At 45.5% G+C, this 11389-nt stretch overlaps 1 protein-coding gene across 1 annotated transcript in view; it reads left to right on the forward strand.

The window, feature by feature from the left end:
- The window catches only part of LOC8029044 (hydroxyacid oxidase 1), a 57305-nt gene extending 56158 nt beyond the window's left edge, over positions 1-1147 (forward strand). The window contains exon 8 of the mRNA XM_040210213.2: positions 1056-1147. Within this exon, the coding sequence (XP_040066147.2) occupies positions 1056-1147 (92 nt within the window). The remainder of the gene's footprint in view (positions 1-1055) is intronic.
- Positions 1148-11389: the final 10242 nt, after the last annotated feature.

The following is an 11389-nucleotide window of genomic DNA, read 5'->3' on the forward strand; positions in this document are numbered from 1 at the left end:
TATAAAATAATCGTGTTCAGTTTCTGGATATACACAGTTTTTTTTAAATATGGCGCTTATAACTACCAGTAACATGAGAGAGTAAAACGTGTAATTTCATAATTTAAAAGTAACGCAAAATGAACGTGCTTTAGTTTTAAATATTGACGGAAGCGCGTTCCTTTTAATTCAAGGTAACGTAGGCCGGTAACGCTTTCGTTTTATTTGCAAGTAACGAGTAACGAATTCCGTTACTTCTTTTCGGTAACGCCCACAACACGTACTGATGAGAAGGCGGGGAGAGCGCCACAAATCTCTGGAATGGTCTGTTCATTTCGGTCTGCTTCCTCTATTTCACGGTTTGATTTTGTGTGACAGTGAAACATAAAGGCGGCTTAGGCTACTAGGAAGAACTTGAAAAGGAGTTTTCTGAAAGCCGCACTGTTGCGTGTAACGTTTCGTTACAGAAGCATCAAAAGTTGTATTTTGAGGCAAACACAAATATAAATGATCGAACAGCTGTATAGAGTGCTGGCCACGAAGTTTAGGACTTTCCTCGACAATTTGCAGACACAAATTGCTTCGCCCCCCCCCCCCCCCCCCCCCCCTCCTTTCTGTTCTGCCTCTAATCTGCTCTGATGGGCTCCCTTGAGAATCAGAAGACACAATTCTTTTACAGACAACAAATATAGTGTGCAGAAAAACATCTAAATAAATAAGCAAAGTCCATATTAAATTGAAAAAAACAAGTGTGTAGCCATAAAAAAAATGCTTGTGTGGAAATATTTTGCCCAGAAGTTCCTGCTTGAAAACCAGATAACTGAGTGAGGACGCAACATTTGCACTCAACCTAAGTGTGGCATGAACTTAACATGGGCGAATGCACATGCTATTGCATACATAAGTTTTTATTTCTTTTTTCTTTAATTCATAGTCCCCCCCCTCCCTCTTCGCCTAGCACCAATGCATGTGTTCCGTTTTTCGCAACATTCATTGTTGTCAAACAAACAGATAATCTACCTCGACACTATCTGTCAAATTGTGCTAAGTTTCACATGATATATCTGATTGCGCAGGCTGCTCATCTGTAGACCAACTCTGCCCTGAAATGGTTGTGCATCACGGTGACCTAACCAAGCAGGCAAGATTTGACGGGGGCTGGAAGTGAACGTCTGTGCGAAGTGTTTATGGCTGCTTCCATGTAAAATAAACATGACGTCTGTTCTATAAGACTTCATTATTCCATCGCGATAATTCTGCAAGCAACATTCGACGTGCAAGCCTGAGTGACGATTCACGGACATTAAACACTCTACTGCCGTCTAATCTCATATATATATTTCTGAGAACTTATACAGGATATGCTGGTGTATTGTCAAATATTGATATATCGGCAGCAGTACCCTAGGGAGTTTTCGTAGTCGGTATAGTTACCCAAACGTAGACCACTGGGGATCCCACCCCGCAGGGAAGCTACCCACCGTACCCGTGGAGTACAAAGCTACAATGAGTAAATTTGGTTATAGTCGCATGAAGAGTTCTTTCATATTTACATTCCTAAAACGAAATATTTCCGTTTTACGTGTGACGTATGAGGCATCTTAGATATGGATAGAAGCCTTTTTATTCTTTTAGTTTGGAAAAAGGAGGGAGGGAGGTTTAAGCATGGATTACGTTTTAATGGAACGCCCTAGTCCTAACAATGTATACACCCGGCCGTCACTGCATTTCCTTGTTTCGTTTAGAGCGAAACTTGACGCCACGTGACCTGACTTCACCTGACAGATATACACATGCAGTCGCCGCGCTATACTTAGAGATGAAATTTACGTCACAGGACTTAAAAAAACAGTTCAGATTCGCGGACTAATTTGGCTGGAAAATTGACGTCCCGTGACATTCACACTAACATCAAAAACGCTGACGCAGATATCTTTTTTTTTTTAATGTGCGCAGTACACCACAAAACGAACTGTGCTCTTAGCTTCACTAGGCTCGAAGTTCCATCCACCCTCTTGGACATGCTATTCCGAAACTGTCCACCATCTACGTGCACACGCCTCCGAAAGACTGTGTTCATCCTGGACGCCTGTGGGCGTCTGGCAAGGCTCTGATCTGTGAGACAATACAACTGCCCCTTTTTTGTACTTTTTTGTACTAGCAGTGATAGTTCTCTCGTGCATTTTCCTGCGGGATTGTGAGAACACTTTGTGATACTAGTGTTCTAGATGTGCCCCTACTCTCACTTTTGATTTATTTCTTGCCGACTTTTTGTGTTATTTTATTATGTAACCCTGCGCTTCATCATCCTAAATTTCCCATCACCATCTGTTCCTTTTCTTTCCCCTGATTTTATTCTCATTAAAACTGCAACAACCCAAGCCCGTCAAAACTTTTCCAAAGCCAGTGAGAAAAACCTTACGTCAGTCAAACACCACCACCGCCACCCACCCTCTAGTATCAGCAGAAAGTCGAACTTATTATGCTAAAACGTCAGGGGAAAAAAGGAAGCTAGTGAAGAGCATCGATGGCTACGAGGCCTGAAGGTCTTGGCAAATGACACACATACATACCTAACACACCGATGGAAAATCAGGTGTGCACATCCAGGTCCGATTCAGGCACAAAGCCACAGAGCGCGAGCGCAAGTTGTCTGCCTGGATGTCTGGTGGGCCGGGTGGAAAGACCCCTCCAGGCAGGGAGCACCTCTTCGGATCCAGCCCCTTGGAAGACCTCAGCAAGTACACAAGGCTGGCCGCATTGACTTCCCTGCAATAGTTGCACCATGCGCACAGAACGTCCGACGCCTTTCATGTCGCCCGCCCGGCCTGCTGCAGGCTTCACCGATTTCTTGCTGAATTTACCGGGGAAATTGACATTACGTGACCTATACACCAGTCTAGCTCCGCCGCTAAATTTACTGGGAAACTCGACGTCATGGGGCCTGAACACCAATCAATTTTCCTGCTAGATTTACGGGAGTTATTGATGTCACGTGGTGTATGCACCAATTCAGTTTCCCGCTAAATTTTGCAGCAACAAATATAAAATTGTAGTCTTCTGTGCTGCCCCCAAACGACTGATTAATATCTTCAGAACAAACTGAAACACTCGTTATTTAAAGCCCTGGTCACACAGCGTATACATCGTACAAAAGACTCTACAGACATTGGTCACCGGGATACCCGTGGTTCGAATGCCCCCGTGTAAAGTTTCTCATTCAACTTATTTTCACGCGGCATTCTAAGCACGGATCTTGGGGCGACGTGCGTTAGGATCTGGTTGCAGACTGCCTTTTGTATGATGTACAAGCAGCGTGACCCCGGCTTAAAAGGATATCGCAGCTCCCTGCTCTATGCAACTCCCATATAAACTTTATAGTCCTTGGTCTCAAGAAATACCCGTCCAATCACCTTGAAAATTAGTTATTATAAAAATGAAAAACTAAAAAAAGCTACTTCTACAAATGTTTTCTTTTATTTCGCGGTAAATGTTTCTTTGCAGTAGCCCTAATTACTTCAGAATGCTCCCTTTCTAGACGGACCGTCCCGATAATTTTTTAAATCATTCGTGTGACAATCAGAAGTTTCGATATCAGGAAGCTGTCGGTAAATTTTCTCCAAAAATATATCTTAGACGTACTTGCTTCCATGTCTTTCTGTTGGAAAAGAATGCGAAAAGTTTGCAATCCGGAAAGATCCGGAACATTTTCTCTCATAGTCTTTACGTCACCTACCCAGTGGCACAATCTGTGACCATATTCGTAGTTATTACACAAAGAAAAAGGTGCTAAAAAAAAAAAAAAAAGCCGACAACGATTTATAAAAAATAAAGGGGGAGCCGAGCTTCGAGCCCAGGTAGCCGAGCAACACGAAGGTAATATTTATTATTTTAGTTTTGCTTTCTTATTTTTGTTTAGAGTTTTGTTTTTGCTGAGTCTGTCTCTGAAAGGATTCCTCGCATTCCCCGGCAATTCGCGACCGTTATATGGCTTGGCGGTAACGGTTTGACCTATAAAGTAATGAGTTCGTCAAGAACGCATTACCAGGTGTAGGATGGGGATAAAGTAAACATGACAAATAACGCAGTGCTTTGTTAGATCTGCGCATTCCCGCCTTAAAAGGTGCACTGAAGTGTTTCTGAAATCACCAGTTTATGGTGGAAACGCGATAAACGCGCTCAAAGCATCTATAAATACAATAATATACTGTCGTGCGTGGCATATTTTGCTGTTTAAAGAAAAGGTATCAAAGACCGCGGATAAGCCCTTCTCAGGGCGAATTCCTGGAGTAAAACGGTCGACGAAGGGGTGCTGGCGCGGACGGATCAGCCAAGGGTTTGCGGATCTCAAGCAGTCCAAATCTCCGCTGCTTCGAACGAAATACATTTCAGCAGTTCGTTTGTCCGCGCGTGCACGTAATGGACCTTGACAGTCTGACGTCGTTAAAATTAAAAATTCTTCGGTGGACAGCAGTCGAAGGAAAAATCTCCAAAGGTGAAAGGCTTACGATGCAAGCCTTTCATCCTTGGCGTTGTGGCGGCTGATAAAACCTCTTTGCTCTACTGACATCTAAACCATTATTAGCCCAGTTGGTAGAGCGCTGCACTGGAAATGGAGAGGTCCCGGGTCCGATACCCGGACCAGGCGGATTTTCTCGGTCGTGCACCAGTCACCTAGCTGTGTTTGGAGATTTGTGATTGTCCTTTGTCCCTCGTGTTCCTTTACTCCATGATTATTGTCGTCATTATTGTTCAGCTCGCTTGCACCTTTCCATTAAAATTGCATTATAATCAAGTCTAACTCCTGGTTAGCTGAGTCGGTAGAGTGCTTTACTGGAAATGGAGAGGTCCCTGGTTCGATACCAGGACCCGGCTGATTTTTAGAGCGCAGTTCTCAAAAGTCAGCCGGGTATTGGTATCGAACCAGCTAGGTCCTGGTATCGAAACGGGCGCCTAAGAGCGCAGCTCTTAGGCGCCCGTTTCCGGCTTGAGCGGCATCGCCGTCGCCGTCGGCGTCGCCATCGGCGTAACCGCGTGGTGCATTATGGGTAAATTTCCCCGCTAGATTTAGCGGAAGCATTTCCCCCCCTCAATCTAGCGGAAAAATTTCCCTGCTAAATCTAGCGGAAAAATTTCCCCTCTAAATCTAGCGGAACAATTTCCCCGCCAAATCTAGCGGAAAAAATTTCTCCGCTGAACCTAGCAGAACAATTTCCCCGCTCAATCTAGCGCAAACATTTTCCCGCAAAATCTAGCGGTAAAATTTCCCCACAAAGTCTTCTGGAAAAATTTCCCCGCTAAATCTAACGGAAAAATTTAGCCGCTAAATCTAGCAGAAAAACTTCCCAGCTAAGTCTAGCAGAAAAATTTCCCTGCTAAATCTAGCGAAAACATTTCCCCGCTAGATCTAGCGGAAAAATTTCCCCGCTAAATCTAGCGGAAAAGTTTCTTCGCTTAATCTAGCGGAAAAATTTCCCCGCTAAATTTAGTGGAACAATTTCCCTGATAAATCTAGCGGAAAAATTGCCCGCTAAACGCTAAATCTAGCGGAAAAGTTGCCCGCTAAAGTTAGCGGAAAAATTTCTCCGCTGAATCTAGTGAAAAATTTCCCCGCTGGATCTAGCGGAAAACTTTCCCTGCTGAATCATGGAAAATTTCCCCCGCTAAATCTAGCGGAAAAATGTCTCCTCTAAATCTAGCGGAAAAGTGTCCCCGCTAAATCTAGCGGAAAAATTTCCCGCTAAGTCTAGCGGAACAATTTCCTCGCTAAATCTAGCGGAAAAATTTCCTCGCTAAATCTAGCCGAAAAATTCGCCCTATATCTAGTGGAAAAATTTCCCCGCTCAATCTAGCGGAAATATTTCCCCGCTAAATCTAGCGGGAAAATTTCCCTGCTAAATCTAGCGAAATATATTCCCCACTATATCTAGCGGTAAAATCTCCCCGCTACATCTAGGGGAAAAATTTCCCCGCTAAATTTAGCGGACCAATTTGCGCGGTAAATCTAGCGGAAAAATTTCCCCCCTAAATTTAGCGGAAACATTTCTCCACTAAATCTAGCGGAAAAACTTCCCCACTAGAACTAGCGGGAAAAAAAATCCCGCTAAATCTAGCTGAAAAGTTTCTCTGGGGCTCACGTAACCCCCTCCCCCCCCCGAAATGGAGGAGGAGAATGAGGGGAGGAGGCGAGAAGTAGCAGGCAGGATCACGAGGGAGGAGGAGAGAGGATGAGGGGTATACCCTCCCCTCAGTACCCTTCCCTCCTCCTCCTCAAAAGCTGCGCTCCAATTCGGTGTCACAGGGAGTTGTGAACGGCTTTCATTTTTTCGGTTGCGCACCAGTCACATAGCTGTGTTAGGAGATTTGTGTTTGTCCTTTATTCCCCTTGTTTTCCTTTCTCCCGGAATTATTTTCGTCATAAAAATCATCACTGTTTGTTCGCCTGGGTAGCGGGGGCTAGCAACCGTTTAATATTTTACAAAGAGAGAAGACGTGACTTGGACGCTGGGTACGAATACTGACTACAGCCTCCTGCGTGGTCGGTGGCCCAGTCCCGAGACAGCGCAGAAGGTGGAACGCTGGGTGGAACGAGTGCCGAGTATTAACTGCCCGCGCTATAACTAAACTACAAAGAAAGACGTGATGGCCGACGCGCCGGCGAGCGGCTTATGGTTCGGAGGATTCGGCTCTCCCCATCGTCGCTGGACTCCGGGCCGGCGTGGCCATCAGAGACAGGAGGTTCCAGAAGAGCCAGACGAAAGAAAGACACGTCTGATCCCGGGCGAGGGCTGGTAACAACTGCTCACGAAAACTCGTGAGCCCCAATTTATTGACAGGAAAACCCAGGTGGCGCCAGTAATAAGAAATAAAAGGAAACATGGCGCCATCTTTTAAACAAACAAAATAACACAAGAAGATGGCGACTGGCGCCATCTATCGCTAATCAAGATTACTACAAACCGATGATCACTTTAAGCACGCCATCGTTTAGTATAGTCTGGACTTTTTTGACACCAAGACCGGTGGTACGCACACCGACGCTGTGGAGGGTAGCTGAACATACACCAAGCGCTCTCTGAACACTGTATGGTGCGGGAGGCACCACCTCATTGGTCACCTCGGGCCTGTATGGCGCGGGAGGCACCACCTCATTGGTCACCTTGCGCAGATCATGTTCTGGAGAAGGGAGGAGACCCGCGAGAACACCAACAGATTTCAATCATTTCTCACCGCGGTCGCCACATTGTGCGGCCTCGATCAAACAGGGACTTTCCCTACTGTTAAAAGAAGGGCGGGTCTGACGATTCCGGTTAATTGCGAGGTACCCCTGCGCCAAGCCCGTCGTCCGCTTGCTTTTACAAGAATGCCGTTTCCGCCGACGGCTCGTCAAGCGCTTATCTCGTCAGTTAGGTTCTGCTACCAGCACAAACGGTCCTTCTCAGGGCCCCAAATTTGGTTAATGAAATTGGGCTAGTGACGCCCTCGGCCGTGACTCGGGGAGAAGAATAGGACGTTATCGGGAAGCTCGGCAAAGGTCCGTGTTCTTGAACGCAATTAAAATCATGTTGTGTATCTTCGTGTTCAGCGAAATAACAAGGCAAAGGGGGGATCGGTGGCCGAAGGAGGGAGGAAGAAGAAGCCGTTCGGAACGGCAGCGAGAAATATGATGTCTGGTGGAAACACCGAATCGGCCACTGGCCGAGTTAGCCCCGTCTCATCCGACAACAGTACACGCGACTAGAAGGTGATCCTTCCCCGTTTCCCAACCGGCAATCTCATTCTAAACTCCGTATTCCTTCATGCCGACATAACCGCTAGGCCTTACTCAGCGCCAGACTTTCGTGATGCCCGCAAAGACGTAATAGATCTCCAAGACGTAAAGGCAACCGGACAATACCAGATGAGCCACATTTGGATGGTCACCTGCACAAACGCGCTCGCGAAAGCGAAGCTGCGTCAACAAAGGGAACTTTACCATTTTTTTTAGACCACCTGAGACTGGGTGGAAGAAACACGACGACGTCTCAAACACAGCTAACCACTTTATTCAGTTTTCCCTCCTTCTATACATCCTGATCCCAAAATCGTCACCATAAAAAACACTCCAAACAAAGGCACCAAGGGGACACGTCTTGACTTCGCAGCCACAACAACGAATCATTTTGAACTAACAAAAGCTACACACACATCAAAACGTCGGCCGAAGGTAACATTCTTTGACCTCGCAGCCACTCTTACAAAAGACAAAGAAAACGATCCATACGGAACCGACTGCAGTTCGAACCCATCGACCTAATACACCTTTTTTCTTTTTTTTTCTTTACATAAGTATACAAACGGAACAAGAACATGACAAAGGAGGCACCTCTGGCGAAAAAACACAAAACCTGTTCAATTCATACTCGCAGAAAAGCTTTCGCCCTATCACTAAGAAGCATAGACGCCTGGCTTATGCAATTGCCGATCGACCTAATTTTTACTGTCTCTTTTACAACCCTTTTAACGTCATTTATCTCTTTGCATACTACCGTTGTACCGGACCACTCGGCTGAGCAGTTTCTGCATTCTTGTACATGTGTCGCAATTTCGGAATTAGTCGATTTTATCTTTACGTTTCTTTTGTGCTCTGTCAGACGATCGTTCAAGCATCTTGAGGTCTGCCCTATATACTTAAAACCGCACGTCATCGGTATGTCGTAAACAACGCCAGCTTCACAAGGCACAGACTTTTCCCTGTGGCCCTTTTGGCACCCTTTTTTCTCTCTTTGGAACGGAGTGAGGTTGCCCAACTTAAAGTCCGATCTGAAAACTACATTAACGCCAAATTTTTTGGCACAAACTTTTATACTGTGTGACACGGTGTGAAAATACGGCATCACTGCGATCCTGTTTCTCGATTTTTCCTCCGCCTTTTCCTTTTCCCGGTTCATTAATGTCATTTGCCTCCCGATGAAATCTTCCTCGTAGCCTGCGTTCATCAATCGTTGCCACTGCCCCCTCACTGCACTAGCCACGAAATGAACACATGACCTGTTCAAAGCATTGGTGAACAGCGATCTAACGACACTCGCCTTTACTGTCTTCGAGTGGCAGCTCTTCTTCGGGAGTACTGGTTTCGGAGCATCTTTTCCATACTCCCAGCATAGGGTTTCACCCACATGAAGTTTTAGATCCAAAAACTGTAACCTATTATTCGTTGGTTTTTCCACTGTGAACTTCAGTTCAGGAGCTGATGACACTATTAGTGACTCTAGCTTCTCCGCAATTCCACTCTGAAAGGTGCATACCACAATGTCGTCGACATATCTCCTGACTATACAGCTACCCGACGGCATTTTTCCTAGTCCTTCTACAATTGCAGAATCAAGTGAGTTCAAATATATCTCCGCAGAGCACACACACACAGAGCACAAAAGAAACGTAAAGATAAAATCGACTAATTCCGAAATTGCGACACATGTACAAGTTTGCAGAAACTGCTCAGCCGAGTGGTCCGGTACAACGGTAGTATGCAAAGAGATAATTGACGTTAAAAGGGTTGTAAAAGAGACAGTAAAAATTAGGTCGATCGGCAATTGCATAAGCCAGGCGTCTATGCTTCTTAGTGATAGGGCGAAAGCTTTTCTGCGAGTATGAATTGAACAGGTTTTGTGTTTTTTCGCCAGAGGTGCCTCCTTTGTCATGTTCTTGTTCCGTTTGTATACTTATGTAAAGAAAAAAAAAGAAAAAAGGTGTATTAGGTTGATGGGCTCGAACTGCAGTCGGTTCCGTATGGATCGTTTTCTTTGTCTTTTGTAAGAGTGGCTGCGAGGTCAAAGAATGTTACCTTCGGCCGACGTTTTGATGTGTGTGTAGCTTTTGTTAGTTCAAAATGATTCGTTGTTGTGGCTGCGAAGTCAAGACGTGTCCCCTTGGTGCCTTTGTTTGGAGTGTTTTTTATGGTGACGATTTTGGGATCAGGATGTATAAAAGGAGGGAAAACTGAATAAAGTGGTTAGCTGTGTTTGAGACGTCGTCGTATTTCTTCCACCCAGTCTCAGGTGGTCTAAAAAAATGGTAAACTTACACCAGCTCGTATGCGCCCTAACTGTTTTTTCATTAATCGTACTGAGGCAGGCTTAGTCCCCTTTTCTTGTGCTTCTTCGGTTCCTTCATCGCCACCAACCGCTCTACTACTGGAAGCTGTCACGGTCCTGGACAAGTTGGGACGTCGCCTTGCGGAACTGGAGGCTGAAGTGGCGTTTTTCGGCATATGCTTACGGAAGAGGTACGTTGACCCGGAACTTTTCAAGCATTTGTCAGCATCGGCGAGTTCTTGGTCCATCAAGAAGAAGATATTGAAGACCTACAGGGACGGTGCAAGTCAGATAATCCAGGACGTCCGCAACGCAAGCGATAGACTGTGGTGTTTGCTGCTGGGAAAGGACTTCAGGCAACATCGGGACTTCCAAAACTGGAACGACATCAAAAGGGCCCACTTCAACCGGACTTGGTGCGTAAAGCGGAAGCATGTTTTGGACAGTGTTAAGAGATTAAGCGCGTGCGGGAGAATGGATGGAAGACTAGTGGATAGAAATCTTGTTAGACAGATGTGTCAGGGAGTTTCCCATGAAAACAGCTATCTTGATGTGCCCCATGCGTCCATTGTAAACCCATGTAGAGAAGCGGTATCCCGGAAGACTGAGGAATTTTTAAGTAGAGGGCCAAAGTTTTGTTTAAATGTAAAACCGTCGAGATTGGACGTGTTCTCGTCAATACAGACAGTCGCAAAAGTCACTCAGGATGAGAAGGCAGCTTTTGTTGATCAAGCAATTGGCCGAATGGAAAATCTGATGGGCAGAGATTACCCGACGGAAAGAAGGAACTTCAGTGAGGTAAAAGCGGTAAAAAACAAGCTGGATTGTAAATCGCTAGAGATGTTGCAGACGGACAAAACTGGGAAGTTTGCAGTCTTACCCAAGCCGGTTTTCCGGAAGAAGGCAAAGGAGGCGTTGGATTCCCTGTTTGTGGAATGGACCGGGAATATTGGGAAGTTGAGAAAAGAGATTTGTGGGGTTCTTAGGGAGGAGGAATTTGAAGGGACGGCGAAAGGGATATTGAGCTCAAGACACTCAACATTGAGCCTGAAGTTTTTTCTAAAAGACCATAAACCTGAGCTTCCTTTCCGCACAGTGATAAATGAGAACGGGACTTGGCAGAAGGTGGTGTCTAAATTCCTGCAACAAGGATTAGAGTATGTAAGGCTTGAAGATTCGCTCTCGCTGAGAAACTCAAATGAATTAATTGACATCCTGGAGGTCCATCATGGCAGGAAGTGTTCGATATTTTCTATGGACATAAAAGACCTTTATTATTCGTTGGAGAAGAGCAGACTGTTGAAGCGTGTAAAAGAGGCCCTGGAGCGTAATCT

Source organism: Ixodes scapularis, unplaced genomic scaffold (assembly GCF_016920785.2).
Source record: "Ixodes scapularis isolate PalLabHiFi unplaced genomic scaffold, ASM1692078v2 ptg001037l_1___fragment_2___debris__unscaffolded, whole genome shotgun sequence".
In the NCBI taxonomy this organism is placed as follows: Eukaryota; Metazoa; Arthropoda; class Arachnida; order Ixodida; family Ixodidae; genus Ixodes; species Ixodes scapularis.